Genomic DNA, 16,970 nt, shown 5'->3' with positions numbered 1-16,970 from the left:
ATACTCTGCGGCTTTGCTGGAGTAGGGCATCTTTGGGCTACAGTACCACTGGAGTAGATGAGGGTATTACTTTAGCGAATTAAAACTGACATACCCTCTTGTAAAGTGTTTGTCCCTTCCTGGGCCCCTGCTTGATTTTCCTTTTCTGCTTTCCACTTTGTGGTACATATTCCCCGTTTCCAACCATTCTCCCTTTGCTTTTCTCACATTTACACCTAAAACATGAAACCGCGTGTGTGTAGTTCCTCACATTCTTGGCAGAGGATTCTCCACACAAGTGAGAGGAAAGGCTTAGATGTAGATCTACGCCCATACCTTTGTGAATTTCATCCACAAATATATGAAGTAGTACTGCAGAAGTACACACACTCATAAATGTCTTTCTGAAGTGCCCCCTAAATGTTGAAAAAAGCTCAGTTGATGCATCTTAAACATTCCAATGACTTTGACAATCCAGCTATTATAAAAAGCAGAAAATATTCTGCATGATATCCACAAAGTTCTTATTAAAAATTGTTAAACCTCTTTTTATTAAGTGTTTTTTTTCATCACCATTAAAATAAGCTTGAATAACAATCGCAACCCCCTGCCCGTCTTATTCAAACTTTTAACATATAAATGCATACTGGAAATGGTCCTCAGGGTTAGATGCCACAGAGAGGCCTAGCCCCGCATCTGTGTGTGAAGATAACTGCTATCCTTAGGTCTTGATATAATCAGTGGAGTAGGCTCCTGGCTGGATCTTTGTCCTTTACAGTCTCTTTGACAGATACAGATGGACATGTCTGCAAATCTTCTCCTTCTCCCAAGGTCTTACAAATTGCTCCCAAGGTCTCACAAATATGGTGCAATTTCTTCTGGAGTGTTTCCCTTGCCCATGGTCTCTAAGAGATGCTGGATAGGGCCCCTGAAGGGTGTCCCTTCCTTCCTCCAAGTCTTGTGCATTAGTATAGGTGGAGTGAGTCTGTGGAGGGCTCTCCGTCCCCAAGGGTATAACAGAGTGGTACTTGTGGAATAAAAGTAATTGATTTCCTTCCGTAGGGGTCTCATTATTTGTTATGTTAAGAGTGGCCTCTGGAGGGTTTCCAGACTTCCAGCTTTCACAGAGAAGGTCCCTTCAGAAACCCTGTGGAGGGTTCCTCTTTGCCTGGGATCTTGGAGAGTGGAGACAACATTGGTTTTCATTTGGGTCTGGTGGACTAGTACAAGTGCTGTGACCTCCTGCAGAGTTCTTCTCCTCAGGGAAGTTTGCGCTCATCATGGGTAAAGCAATGTTGCTTCCATCCTTGGCAGAGAGAAGTGTCTGGATATATGCCTCTTGAAGAGGTCCCTCAGTCATTGCTTGGAGTTGTGGGTGGCTGACTTGTGAGTGGGAGGTGGAATTTATTAGAAATTGGATTGGGTTGGGTGTGGTGAATGTGGTGGTCAAGGCGGGAGACAGCACTAGGCAGATGTAGCAAATCCAATTCTGTTATTTCGACGATCGAACTCTGTATAGTACTGTCCAATGAAGCTGGCACCCAGCACCCATAGCGGCCCGGTAGGGGGTGGGATGTCCAGACCAGAGAAGGCCACAGCGCAGACCTCCTCACCAAACTGGGATTGCTGTGAAGAGAGGAGAATACAAACATTTTCAAAACAATGGTAGCGCTCTAGGGATACAGGGTTCAGGATAAAGAATATACAGAACTTAGTTAGCATCCACAAATGATGCCTGGCTCAGGAAACGAGCAGAGGGAGGGATATCATGCAAAAGATGGAGAATCTATGGTATGAGTACAGAAGTGCAAATTTTGTCGCCTCTAGGTCTGGATCACTTGGGTGATAGCTTCAGTGGTAGAGTGTCTGCCAATGCTAGGACTAGGTGAGCCCTATGGACCGACACAGGGATAAAATACTTCCATGCCTAGTGCTGGTAAATTCTTAGGAGATTCACACAGATACAGACCCTTCATCCTTTATGGCTCGATATACTCAGTAGAATGGCATATCAACATAGGACAAGCCACCTTGTGGCCGGCTGGAGATACTTGTGAGATAAGGAAAGGGATACCTACATCACCTCTATATTTTGTGACTCATGCTGGTCAAGCCCCACCAGATGTAACATCCTACTTGAAGATTTCCAGGAATCCCCAAAACCCCATCCTGAAAGTGCCAGACACCCTAAAACATGTCCTGGAAAAACTCTCTATTACTTTGCTGCCATGTCATTGCACCAGATTTTAACTAACATACCCGAAGGATGTAGGCAGGCCCTTTGAGTGTGTAGGCATTCCCGCCCATATGGAATGAGATGTCCGGAAGCTGATGAATCTTGTCGCAGTCAACAATGTACTGTGGAAAGAGATGTTCAACTGTTATACAAAGATCGTCTAGAGGCAGCTAAAGTAGCTTGAAAAAGCTTTTTTCTTCAAAAGGCTTCAATAAGCACTAATTGGAATTTGAATGTTTAGATTTTATTGACCTTTTATGAATACATTGTTCATAAAGCAAGGAACAATGGTAAGGACCACAGGATTTATGTGATCGTCTGTTGGCAGCCTTTACCTCGTAATTATGGATGTACTACATTTGCCACATAAATTGCAAATTTCACAAAGATGTTGAATTTAACTTAAATGGATGAAAATAGTACTGGCAGAGAATTTGGCACATAATGTGGCCCTTTTGACAAAATGTAGGTAACCTTTCCGCACAATTTTCTTCTCCATGTTTTAAATCCTAGTATAAAAATCAAAATGGGGGGAGAATAGACCACTTGTCCTGTGTAACTAAGGTCTTAGTTAACGTGGGGGACCATCATTGTAAAAAAACCCTCATATACGTACACATGCGATAGGCGATATATGTTGATTCTCCGCCTCCGTGTACCGTAACAACATGATCATTGGGTCTTTTCCTTTGTCAGTATGCTGACCTCCGCATGGAGGAAGACCAACTGGTTTGACAGTAGTGGCCAGGAATAAAAAGAGGGCGCGCTCGTGCTCAGATGTGAAAAATAAATACAATTCCCTACATCAAATCTCGTGTATTTTATTCTTGAGATTTATGATGTGGGAAACTAAAAACAACGTTGTGTGTGTATAGACCCAGTTACTGTTCCATCGCACATTTCTATTTTGAAGTATCCTTTCTGCCAGAAACTTAGGTTGTGGGAAAAAACAGGCAGTTCAATGGTCTGATTCATATGAAAGGGTGGAACAACCTTAGGCAGAAATTTGGGTTTGGTTTGAAGAACTGTTGTGCTCTTATAGACCTAAATAAATGGTTCCTGTACTGTAAGCGCCTGAAGCTCATTAATATGTCTAAGGGAGGTGACTGCTACAAAGAAAGCAAACTTCAACGAGAGGAATTGTACTTGACATGAGAGCAGGGGCTCACAGGGATAACCCGTGAGTCATGTGGAACCACATTAAGGTTCCAAACAGGTATCTTTGGAGGCTATAACCTCTTTAGGCCTTCCATCAAGGTGCAGGCATAAAGAAGTGTAGACAAGGCCTACCTTGTATAAAGATCTATTCCACCATGTAGGGAATGTGGAGGTGAGGCAAAAATTCATACACAAATATCCCTGACCAGTTCATACATAGAGTCATAGGTAAGAGTATATGGAAGTGACGTTTTGGTATTTTGCATTTTCGAGAGTGCAAACATGTCTGTTGGAAGTACTCATAGAGGACTTGTGGGTTGAGTTCAAACTCTTGGGCTTGTTGATGCATCCTGCTAATCAGATATGCAAAGTTGTTCTCTACTCCTGCAAAATTATCTGCCAGCAGGTGAATGTTGTTGCGGCTTGCCCAACGGTGAATGTGTTGCGTTAGTGCAGAGAGTGGGAAGAGCATGTGCCATCTTGCTTTGGAATGTAGAATATGGCTGTCAGATTTTTTGTCTTCAGGAGCACTCCCTTCTCTGTATGAGAGGGAGGAATGGTATGAGGGCCCCAAGTAGTTTATGTGGCACCCTTGGTGCTGAGTGGTCCAAAGGTCTTGAACCGTGAACTTCCGAAGGTGAGTGCCACACCCCATGAGAGAGGCATCGATAGTGATGGTCACTTGCAGAAGCAGGTCTAGAAAGGGCCTGCCAGACAACAGGCTGTTGTTGTTCTACCAAAGCACAGAATGCAGAGCCCTAGACATCAACAACACTAGATCCTCCCAGTGCTCTACTGTTTGCACCCACTGATTTGCAAGGCATTCCTGTAGAAGGTGCATGTGCAATCTGGCGTAAGGTACAATCGTTATGCAAAAGGTCATAATGCCCAACAGTTTCATGGCAGTTTGAACAGTAATTGGATGGTGTACCTGAAAAAGATTAAAGTAAACACAAAGAGATGGTGGACGGAGCACTGAAACTTTTTAGACACTTGCTTTAGCTCACTTTGTCAACCCAGTTCAGAGAATGATGATGAATTCAATCCAGATCTGTGACTGCGGGTGAGTATCTGAAAAGTTTCAGCGCTTCGTCCGCCATCTCCTTGTGTTTGATGTGCCTGGAAAAAGTGGCAGCAGCTGTTGGAATGCCATCATCATATGGTAATTGGGATACGCCTTACCTGTCACTACACTGAGGACTGACCCAATGAAACGCTGAATCTGCTGTGGGTGCAGATGTATTTCCTTGGCATTCATGGTTGAAACCTAAGATGTGAAGAAGAGATGCTACTTCTTGAGTCTGTGATAGGCATCGTTGCTTGCTGCTGCTCTTGATCACCCTTTCATCTAACTATGGTAAGACATGAATGGCATTTCTGTGAGGGTGTGCTGCTGCGGCTGCTAGGCCCTTGGTAAACACTCTTGGAGATGTAGTGACCCCGAAATTGTCACACCTTGAACTGGTAATGTTGGCCACTTACCATGAAGCGAAGGTCCATTCGAGGGCGCTGTAAGAATTGCTGGTACAGGATCTGGTTTCACATCGCAGGACCCTTTGATTTGGAAAATGGGGTAACACCAACTGTAGTGATATGCCCAAAGTCTAAAGACCAAATAAAAGACTGGTTTCTGCAAGAACACTTCAAACATTTGACGTACTGGTTCGGGAACAGACCTAACTTACAAGGTGATAACTACACCTTTGTACTAAAAAACTGAAATACCAGTACAGACAGTAGTCGTGAAAGGAGGCTAACATCCTATGCCCTGAAGAAGTACGAGAGGAAGAAACGTGTTGGCTACGTTTTAATCTATTGTGAAGAAGAAGAATCACGAATAAAGAAACATAAACATACCTGCTGAATTGATGTCGTATTTAACTGTGTGATGCAATACCATTTGAATGAAGTATTATTGATTTCAACCAAATAGCAATATCGAGATTTGTTACAATAATGAGTGCTGGACTAAATGAATGAATGAAACTAGAACCTTGATTACTGTAGTGTATTTTGGTTAGGTGTAAATCTGTTCAGTAGTACCTTGGATATTTGTACAGAGAAAAAAGGTGTTGGATGAGCTTAGCAGAGTTAATAATTGTATATTGAGACAGTTAATTAGCAGAATATTTACAGATCTGAATCTTTGAATCATCAGTGGGTAATACAATTGAAAAATAAACAAATCTCATTGGAAAATGGAGCAACTTTGCCTTCGTCCATTGTGGGATTTGTGGATCCCCAGAGATGTTGAGGATTCACCGATCTGAGTAACTGGCAGCAACTGAAAATGTTTGATGCATTGGCCTTCACAGCATGCCATGCAGTGAACCTGCATCCTGAAAAAGTTAGAGCTGGGATCTGAAGAGGGCTGATGTAGTATAACCTGACGCTATGGATCATGTGGGAGTCTAGATGGCCAGTAATATCCTCCCAAAATAAAAAAAACTATTTTTTCTCACAGGATTCAAGTATTTGAATTTGAGTCGATTGATTGTGGGTTTTTTTTCTTTTTAATCAATATTATTTTCAAGGAAAGAGATGTCTTGCACCGAATCGCTATTGGTGGAGTTCAAAATAAAATATATACAGTGAAAATCCTTTTGGAAACATAAAGAAAACAATGTTATAAGTGGAGCTTCCGCTACAGGGATCTAGACAAAGAAACATTTTAAAGAAGTAGCTTCAAAGAGCAATGGGAGGAGCCTTTAAAATTGGAGCTCATAGAATAAAACTCCCATTTTAGGAGCTAAACAAGGAGCTGTTAATTATGACCCTCCGCCTAAGGGAGATTTAAAAAAAAAATAAACGTTTATTTATCCTTTTGTGCATTACAACAATAGAAACATATCAGTTCACTGTAAATATCACAGTTAAGTAAAGTGTCTCTAAACATTGACCGGGGGACAGACCTATTCGGGCGTGTAAAGAAGAATACAACGTTGTCAGCGTATAGCGCTATACGATCAGACATCTCTCTCGACCACTCGAAGCCATACACCTGGGCATCTACACGCACCCAGGCCACAAGTGGCTCGATGGCCAGGGCGAACAAGATGGGAGACAGGGGGCAGCCCTGCCTGGTACCTCGCCCAATATGGAATGGCTGCGAGATGGAATCGATGACACTCACCGAGGCCGCGATGTCAGTGTATAGGAGTCGAATGTACTGTAGAAGTCTATGTTTAAGGGTCCTATGTTTAAGCGGGTAAGGAGTGCGAATACATAGGTCCAGCTGAGGGAATCGAAGGCCTTATCCATAACGGCTAGAAGGAGCGTGGCCTGGTAATTTAACCGGTCTATGGAGGCAATCGCATTGTGCGCACGACGAATGTTGTGCCGAGTCGCCCGATTGGGCATAAAGCCCGCCTGGTCGGGATGGACAATCGTAAAGATATGCGGGAGAATGCGATTAGCAATGATTTTGGCGAGGAGTTTGGCCTCAACGTTCAGGAGAGAAATTGGTCGGCCGGGCTTCAAGAAGACCACTATCTCGGCGTGGCACCAGTCAGCCGGGAGACAGCCTTCATCAACCGCGGCCTGAAGAGCCGGTAGGTAGTGCGGTGGTATGTGGGACGAGCATTTCTGGAAGAACTCGCACGGGAACCCGTTCGGTCCCGGTGATTTACCAGACCGCATGTCTGTAAGGGCAGATTGGACCTCTTCCACGGTGATCAGGCATCTAGGTCATCCTGCACGTCATCAGATAGAGATCGCAGGGGCAGGTCGGCCAGAATTCTGTCAATGGTGTCCCCAGGAAGAGTTTCCTGTGAGGCGTATACGTTTGCATAATAGTTGGCGAAACTAGTGGCAATACCCGCTGGATCAGTAAGGACCTGGCCCGTTGGTGACAGTATACTGGGAAGGGTCACAGGGCGAAGCGTCTTCTGACACAGACGGTGCAGGAGGGCGCTGGATTTGTCCCCCCATTGATAAATGCGACTACGCATGGCCAGCCAGTACAGCCTGGTCTCATCCAATAGGTCACTGGCGTATAGCTGTTGGGCGATGGGAATCTGGCGCACATCAACTAGTCTATGTATGACACAAAGCTTTCTGATGAGATAGTATAATACGTTGTGATATAAGTATTACGTTTGTGATTTGTTATACGAGCAGGTGGAAAACGCGCAGGGGACTACATGCTTTCTATTCTCAGGGTCTTGGATGCTCCGCTTGAACTGAATTTTATGCTTATTCGTTCTGTTCTTTCTTACCAGCAGACCTGCAACTCAATGCCGTTTAGTTGCTCAATGTTTAGAGACACTTTACTTAAATGTGATATTGACAGTGAACTGATATGTTTCTATTGTTGTAATGCACAAAAGGATAAATAAACTTTAAAAAAAAAACAAAATCTCCCTTGTGCGGAGGCTCATAATTAACAGCTCCTTGTTTAGCTCCTAAAGTGGGAGTTTTATTCTATGAGCTCCAATTTTAAAGGCTCCTCACATTGCTCTTTGAAGCTTCTTCTTTAAAATGTTTCTTCGTCTAGATCCCTGTAGCGGAAGCTCCACTTATAACATTGTTTTCTTTATGTTTCCTAAAGGATTTTCACTGTATATATTTTATTTTGAACTCCTCCAATAGCGATTCCGTGCAAGACATCTCTTCCCTTGAAAATAATATTGATTAAAAAAAAAAAAAGCACAATCAATCGACTCAAATTCAAATTCTTGAATCCTGTGAGAAAAATTTGGTATTTTTATTTTGGGAGGATATTACTGGCCATCTAGACTCCCACATGATCCATAGTGTCAGGTGATACTACATGAGCCCTCTTCAGATCCCAGCTCTAACTTTTTCAGGATGCAGGTTCAGTGCATGGCATGCTGTGAAGGCCAATGCATCAAACATTTTCAGTTGCTGCCAGTTACTCAGATCGGTGAATCCTCAACATCTCTGGGGATCCACAAATCCCACAATGGACGAAGGCAAAGTTGCTCCATTTTCCAATGAGATTTGTTTATTTTTCAATTGTATTACCCACTGATGATTCAAAGATTCAGATCTGTAAATATTCCGCTAATTAACTGTCTAAATATACAATTATTAACTCTGCTAAGCTCATCCAACACCTTTTTCCCTGTACAAATATCCAAGGTACTACTGAACAGATTTACACCTAACCAAAAGACACTACAGTAATCAAGGTTCTAGTTTCATTCATCCATTTAGTCCAGCACTGTTAGACTTGGCCCTTTTTGCAGGGTCATCCCTGAACTTTTTGCCTTCCTCCTATATTTTTTCTGACCTGTTGTTTGCTGTTTTATGACTCTGGGCTCTTTACCACTGCTGATCAGTGCTAAAGTGCAGATGCTCTCCCTATTGTAAATTATTGTACAAATTAGTGATTCCATGATTGGTTGGTTTGGTTTACCTGTCAGACCCTAGTACAGTGCACCAGGAGTGCCCAGGGCTTGTAAATCCAAATGCTGCTGGTGGGCTTGCAGCACTGGTTGTGCCACCCACAGAAGCAGCCTGTAAAAGAGTGTCTAAGGCCTGCCATTGCAGAGCCTGCGTGCAGTCTGGTACTGTCATGCTGACTGGGCAAGTGCACCCACTTGCCAGTCGCTAAACCTTCCCTTTTCTTCATATCAGACACCCCTATGGTAGGCCCAAGGGCAGGGTGCATTGTAAGGATAAGGTAGGACATGCCCCGGTGAGTGTGGCATGTTCTAATAGTGAATAACAGCCATTTTTGTTTTTCACTATTGCAAGGCTACCTGTTCTCCATAGGCCAGAATGGGCAGTTTGGTTATTAAATTTCATAATCCTAACTGACTCAGGGAACATGGTAGAAATTCGAATTTAGTATGCCTGAACTCAGGATGATAAAATACATATTTTAGTAAAGTTGGTTTTAACATTCTGTGTTTGAAAATGCCACTTTTAGAAAGTAGGCATTTTCTTGTCTAACCATTCAAACCTGCCTCTGCTAGGCTGTGTGTATTCCTTTGTCTGGAGTTTGTGTGACAGGGCTGGGGAATTCCAGGAGACAAGTGTGAGAAGTTGGCCTGGCATATGCTGGTCACTAGTTATAGTGGCCACCTTGCACCAGTCCAATTCGACTCTTATGGTAGATTGGTGTAAGACACCTTTAAAAGAAAGCTATCCTAGTGGTAGCTGTGGAGAGCAGCCTTCAGGCTAAGTCTCTGAGGAATGTAAAGCAGCTTGTTTTACCTTATAATCTCTTGAATTACCAAATGAAAAGGACACCACACAGGTATATATATCAAATATATATGTATTTATTCTTAGATACACTCTACTAATCTCTTTATGAGATTAGAACCCAGATACACATTCAAATGTCAACACTTCTCAATAAATTAAGCACAAATATGGCTGTAGCCCTAGGGGCGTACCAGACCATATACTAAGAAAATGGTTTAACAAACTCGACTTGCAAAATGAAAAGGCCTTGGGCCTTGGGAATCACTGGGGCTTCACTTCTGCAGTGTTAGCAGGTAAGTAATCAGCCCACGGGAGACGCGTGCAGTGTCTAAACACAGCCGCGGGTTTCCTATTGGTTTCAAAGGCACAAGTCGCGGTTTGTAATTTAAAGTTTTAGGGCACTTCGAAGAAGTCAACAAGCAAGCCACTTACAGGGTAAGTATTTCGAGGGCCAACACACACTTGGGCACCAGAGTGTACGAGTTACCTCACCCACGGAAGCCGGGTGCATAGGTGTCTTTTGGTGTCGGGTCGCGATGCTGTTTTCAATGGAGATCACTGAAGACTTGCTGCTTGTGACGACTGGAGAGGTGTCCGCTGGAATCCGAAGATGGATTGGAGTTGAAGAGGACCTGAAAATTGAGGGGACAGTGTTCAAAGTCACTTGTCAGTGACCGGTGGCCAGCAGGATGGATGACCACTGATGTCACGTCGTTTCAGGTCGTCGATGAAGATTTGTCTCTTCGCTCACGAGGTCCAGGAGAGGTCGAAGATGACCAGCAGCTGGATTCAGAGGGTCCCACGACGTCTGCAGCTGATGATGGTGTCGGCAACCGGATTGGAGCCAACAAGCCTTGGCAACTGCAAGTCTTGTGTGGAATGAAGATTGACAGTGATGCAAACCAGCAAGGTCTGATGGACTTACCCAGCGAGGGTAAGTGAGGGCTGGCCCGGAGCAACCAGGAGAGTCCTTGAAGTCGATGAGAAAGTCTTTGGGTGAGTCACTAGCCAATGGGCAAGCAACCGTGAAGACGCCTGTGCAGGAAAAGTTCCACAGGAGCCCACGGTCACTCGGGACGGGGTATGCCACTGATTTTCGGTACCAGACCTGCTAGTGACTTGGACTACAGATGGTCCAAAGCACAAGTTTGTAGAACGTTGTTTAGGATTTGCACTCGAAATCAGTGCACGGTTCCCTGGTATTGCTGTTCCTCATCACTCGTAGGGTCCAGATGCCACATGGGGACTCAAAATGGCCGTCGAGAGGTCAGGAAATCCGCTTCAGGGGACACAGAGAATTCGAACTCCGGCGGGAGCGGTGAAGTTTGCAACCGTTGATCAAAGTTACTGGTGCCTGCCAAGCAGGGGAGTCACTCCTTGACTCCAAGGGAGATTCTTCAGTCTTCCAGAGATAGTGGAACGTCGAAGGGCCAGGATTCTTCTTTGTAGAGCGTCGTCCAGGGTTAATCTGAATTGCATTGGCAATGCTTGGTATCTTATAGTGAAGATAGGGGAGGGACTAGCTCTATGACCACTCCTCTAGGAGGGTCGGGGTAGTGGGTGGTTACACCCACTTCCCTTTGTCCAGTTTCGCGCCAGAGCAGGGGCAGGTAGCCCCTGAACCGGTTTGAGCTGGCATATGCACAGAGGAGCCTACTGCTCCCCCAGTGCAGGACTTCAAAGCACTCTAAGAGTGCACCCACCCAGCTCCAATACACTAAATCCTGTCTGGGAGGTGGTGACACCTCCCTGTGACAGGATACCCTTTGTTGGGCTTCCTCCACTGTGAGTTTCGGTCAGCAGCAGGAGGGCAGCCCAGTGTCTGTGCTGGGGGCATCCATTTTGTGATGCCAGGGCTCTAGAAGATTTCTACAGTTTAGTACAGTGGGTACATGTCGTCCCCTCTAGAAGGGTGGGATCATACTCCCACACCAGTTACTGGTGTGGGGGTATGATTCCAAGTTGTTTGACACCAAACACGACATGTTTTGATGCAGTCATTCCAAAGTTAGCATTTACCGCGAGGTTATAATGCACTTAAGAGTATATGGTTTAACCGCATCCACAAACAGCAGCAGAGAATTGACTCTGCCAGCTGCAGAGGGGTCCTGCTCATGCAGAAGCACCCCCTCACATAGTAAACCAAGCACCCTGCCCTCAGGATTGATAGGGCCTGCAAGAGGGGTGACTGATAGGTTTATATGTGTGTGTATGGTGAGATATAGGAACCTATACCTCACTGAGGAGTGCTAACAGTACCTCACATAGGCTGCAGTAGCAGGCCTGTGGTGTCAGATTGTGAATGCTTCCCAGGGGTGGCATAATACATGCTGCAGCCCCTGGTAGGCCTGTGAAGTACCAATGTCCTAGGTACCTAAGGTACCATATACTAGGGGCTCATAAAGTACCACAGTATCCAATCACTAGTGCATATAATATGCACACCAAGTTGTTTAGAGAGATCAGTGAGACTGGGGCCCTGATTAGCAGGGACCCAGCCAGACTATAGTCAGAAACCAGTGTATACATCAGAAAAAAAGTGGGGGCAACATAAGTGCAGATCCTACTCTCCTACACAGCCCCCCCCCAAACGCAGGGACATTAAACTAACCTTGACCAGTTGAGTCTTCATGTTCTAAGTGGAAATACCTCGAGAGTCCATCTGCATTGGCATGTTGGGTCCCAGGTCTATGTTCCACTGTATAGTCCATCCCCTGTAGGGAAATGGACCACCTGAGCAGTTTAGGATTTTCACCTTTCATCTGTTTGAGCCATGAAGTGAGTGCCAAACAAGTATGGCCTCAGCTTCTTCAGGGCCCACACCACAGCAAAGGCCTCCCTCTCAATAGCTGACCAACGTTTCTCTCTAGGGGTCAGCCTTCTGCTTATGAAAGCTACTGGCTGGTCTTGACCTTCATCATTGAGTTGAGACAGAACAGCTCCCACACCCAGCTCGGAAGCATCTGTTTGAACAATGAACTTCTTTTTGTAATCTGGACTCTGTAAGATGGGGGCAGTGCACATTGCCTGCTTGAGGTCATCAAATGCCTTTTGACAGCTAGCTGTCCACTGAACCTTTTTGGCATTTTCTTGGAGGTCAGATCATTTAAGGGGGTCACTATAGATCCATATCCCTTAACAAACCTCCTGTAATACCCAGTCAGGCCCAAGAAAGCTCTCACCTGTGTCTGGGTGGTTGGAGCTACCCATTCCATTATGGTCTGGATCTTGCTCTGCAATGGTTGAACCTGGCCTCCACCTACAAGGTGGCCCAGGTACACAACCTGACTCTGCCCTATCTGGCACTTAGTGGCCTTGATAGTGAGGCCTGCTTTCTGCAGGGCCTCCAGTACATTCCCGAGGTGGACCAGGTGATCCTGCCAGGTGGAACTAAAGACAGCAATATCATCAAGATAAGCTGAGCAATAGGTTTCCATACCAGTCAGAACTTTATTCACCAACCTCTGAAATGTGGCAGGTGCATTTTTCAAACCAAAGGGCAGTACCACAAAGTGATAGTGCCCACCAGGGGTCGAAAATGCTGTTTTAGCCTTGGCATCATCAGCTAACTTGATTTGCCAATAGCCTGCTGTAAGGTCAAATGTACTGAGATACTTGGCTGAGGCCAAAGTGTCTATTAGTTCATCTGCCCTTGGTATTGGGTAGGCATCAGTCCTGGTGACTGCATTGAGGCCCTTGTAGTCAACACAAAACCTCATCTCTTTCTTACCACCCTGGGTGTGAGGTTTTGGGACAAGGACTACTGGGCTAGCCCAAGGGCTATCTGAGGGCTCAATAACACCTAGCTCCAACATTTTCTGGACTTCAGTCCTGATACAGTCCCTGACATGGTCAGGTTGCCTGTAGATTTTACTCTTTACAGGCAGACTGTCTCCAGTGTCCACCTCATGGGTGTACCAGGAAGTCTGACTTGGGGTCAGGCTAAACATATGTCTAAACTGATGTAGCACTTGTCTACATTCAGTTTGTTGATGTTCAGTGAGGCTGCTTGCCAAAGCAACACCATCAACTGATCCCTCATCAGGGTTCTGTGAGAGCAGGTCAGGGAGAGGGTCACTCTCCTCCTCCTGGTCCTCATCAGTTGCCATGAGCAAGCTCATGTCAGCCCTGTCCACATATGCCTTAAGTCTGTTGACATGGAGCACCCTAAGGGGGCTCCTCGGAGTGCCAAGATCTACCAAGTAGGTGACCTCTCCCTTCTTTTCAACAATTGTATGGGGCCACTCCATTTGTCCTGGAGCGCTGCTGGGGCCACAGGCTCCAACACCCACACTTTCTGGCCTGGCTGGTAAACAGTCAGGACAGCCTTTTGGTCATGCCAATCTTTTTGGAGTTCTTGGCTTGCCTCAAGGTTTTTATTGGCCTTCTTCATATATTCTGCCATTCTTGAGCGGAGACCAAGTACATAGTCCATTACATCCTGTTTGGGAGGTTTGAGAGGTAACTCCCATCCCTCCTTCACCAGACATAATGGTCCTCTAACAGGGTGTCCAAACAGAAGTTCAAAAGGGCTGTAGCCAACCCCCTTTTGTGGAACCTCCCTGTATGCAAACAGAAGGCAGGGAAGTAAAAGGTCCCATTTTCGCCTAAGCTTTTCTGGGAGTCCTTTAATCATTCCCTTTAGGGTCTTGTTGAATCTCTCAACTAACCCATTGCATTGTGGGTGATAGGGAGTAGTGAATTTGTAGTTTACACCACACTCCTTCCACATTGCAGTTAGATATCCTGACATAAAGTTAGAACCTCTGTCAGAGATGACCTCCTTAGGGAAACCCACTCTGGAGAAAACTCCAATGAGGGCTCTTGTTACCACAGGAGCTGTGGTAGTCCTTAGGGGTATAGCTTCTGGATACCTGGTGGCATGATCCACTACCACCAGTATAAATCTGTGCCCAGATGCAGTTGGTGGGTCAAGGGGACCAACAATGTCAATCCCTACCCTTTCAAAGGGAACCCCCACCACAGGTAGTGGTATCAGGGGGGCCTTTGTGGTGCCACCTGTCTTGCCACTGGCTTGACAAGTGACACAGGAGTGACAAAACTCATTGGTGTCCTCAGACATGTGTGGCCAATGAAAATGTGGTACAAGCCTGTCCCAGGTCTTGTTTTGGCCCAAGTGTCCTGCCAATGGGATGTCATGTGCTAGGGTCAAGACGAACCCCCTAAACTTCTGAGGAATTACCAACCTCCTGGTGGCTCCAGGGGTAGGATCTCTAGCCTCAGATATAGGAGCCCCTCATCCCAATAATCCTTATGGGACCCACTAGCACTCCCAGCAGCCTCAGCAGCAGCCAGCTGTCTGAGGGGTTCAAGAGTGGGGCAGCACTGTTGCTCTTTGCTCAGATCTTCCCTGGAAGGTCCCCCTGCCCCCAAGAACTCAACCTGACCAGGCTCAAATTCATTTGGGGCAGTTCCTTCTTCAGGCTCTGCTTCTCCTCCCTCGGGAGGGGAATCTGAGATCTGAGACAGAGGGGAAGGCCCAGCCTTAACCCTACGGCTCCTCCTCTTGGGTAGCATCTGGTCCATAGTTTCAGGATCCAGAGCTGGTTCAGCTTTATGCATTTTGGCTTGTGACCTGGTCACAGCAAATACCTCTGCAGGTATGCCCAACATTTCAGCATGAGTCCATAATTCTACTTCAGACCAGGCTGAAGTCTCCAGATTGTGAGATGGATTAAGCTACGCCCTATTTACAACACTAAGTTGGCATAACCGAAATCATAGTTAACAAGCAAGCTTGTCGTTTCTGCTGCGCTGCACACGACACTGTTGTTATGTGTTATTCATTTTAGAAATGCTGACTCGACTTTGCCTTACAGGATAACAAACTGTTGTTTCACATTCTTAACCGTGAAATGTGCCCTTGGTCTGTACATCATGCAAAGAACGCGTCTGGGTCACTAGAAGGTAAAGATTGTTGTATTTAGATTGATCGTACCACTTGTTAGACATATCATGCATACAGCTGCCAATATTTGAAGGACGAGCGTCTTTAATATTGCAGAACAGTTTGGTTTTACATTCATTCGAACAAGAAGAGCTGATGCATGCTGTGAGAGCTGATCCTTTGATGTGATTCTACTAAGCTGATCTATACGGTATGGGGTCCCCCCTGTTAGCCTAAGAGACCTTCTAATAGTCTAATAATAATAATGTATTAGATTATAGTGAAAGGAGTGTGGCCGTATACCACTGTCATTAATAGTATGATTGCTCCTTTCATTCTATATGGTATTATAATAATGCTAATGATTCTGATCTGTATTGTTAGTCTGCTAGTGTTAGCCAAAGTACTGCATCTTAGGACGCGAGGTTTATAAAATAAACTCTTTAAACTTTACCGTGTCTGTATTATTATGTTGTGGACTAATAAATAAGTACGAACAGGTATTTCGGATTCCCACCACTCCTGAGAAATATCTAAGTCGCTTGTTCTGGTTTGTCTATACATTGGGACCACCTAGCTATATCTAGGTTAACGAATGAGATACTAAGCTAGTCGGATAAGGGGTTCTGGGTTCTGAGGGGAGTTTTCTGGTACACCACAATTCTCTGAGGTCCTGGTCTCCTGCGCATAGTTCTGTGCAAAAGCAGAATCCCTGCAACAAGATCATTGCCCAACAAACATTCGACAGGGAGGTCTGCACTGACTACTACCTTTTTTAGGCCAGTTACCCCTCCCCAGGAGAAATTCACAACTGCCAGGCTATGGTTGGTCCTGGTGTTGCTTGCATTGGTTACCTGGTACATTTCACCCAGGATGATCTGTGTAGGGTCCACTAGGTCCTCTGCCACCATGGTAACATTAGCACCTGTGTCCCTAAATGCCAAAGCCTGTTTGCCATTTATAATAGGCTGCTGTTTGTATTTGCCCAGATTACTGGGGCTCACTAGGAAGGACATATCAAGGTCTCCCTCACAAACTAGCAATGCCAGTGTTGGTACTCTGACTAAGCCAGAGTCCACATCAGAACCCAGGGTCAACTCTACTACACACTTATTCTGAGTATTACCTCCACCAATGACTGCACTAGGGGGAACAGTTGCCTTAGGGGCTGGAGTGGTGGTGGTTTGGTCTTTGGACTTTGTACAGTCAGAAGTCCAGTGCCCTTTCTGTTTACAGCATTTGCACCAGGGCTTCTTTTAGCCTTTTCCCTTTGCAGATTGTGACTCCCCACCAGTTGCAGATTTTTGGGGCCCTTGTGAAGACTTCTGATCTTTAGATTTATCCCCACCCTTATCTGAGCCTTTAGGATCTTGCTTCTGTCACCACCTTGGTTCTGTTTTTTCTGCCTCACCCTGGGTCTGACCCATTTGTCTGCCTTCTTTCCCAATTCTTGGGGAGAGGTCAGATCAGAGTCCACCAGGTACTGATGCAACAACTGGTTCTGGCAATTAT

General features: G+C 45.4%; 1 protein-coding gene across 1 annotated transcript in view; it reads right to left on the bottom strand.

Annotated features, from left to right (window-relative positions):
• Window positions 1-590: 590 nt before the first annotated feature.
• Window positions 591-16,970, bottom strand: part of REN (renin) — a 207,979-nt gene continuing 191,599 nt past the window's right edge. Inside the window, exons 8-9 of the mRNA XM_085599744.1 lie at window positions 2,239-2,337; window positions 591-1,605 (exon numbers count right to left, since the gene is read on the bottom strand). Coding sequence (XP_085455870.1) covers window positions 1,444-1,605; window positions 2,239-2,337 — 261 coding nt within the window. The 3' untranslated portion in view covers window positions 591-1,443. The remainder of the gene's footprint in view (window positions 1,606-2,238; window positions 2,338-16,970) is intronic.

The sequence above is a fragment of the Triturus cristatus genome, chromosome 1_1, assembly GCF_964204655.1.
Source record: "Triturus cristatus chromosome 1_1, aTriCri1.1, whole genome shotgun sequence".
NCBI classification, from domain to species: Eukaryota; Metazoa; Chordata; class Amphibia; order Caudata; family Salamandridae; genus Triturus; species Triturus cristatus.
Note: the sequence above shows the minus strand (reverse complement) of the source record. Positions and strands in the feature narration are given on the sequence as shown.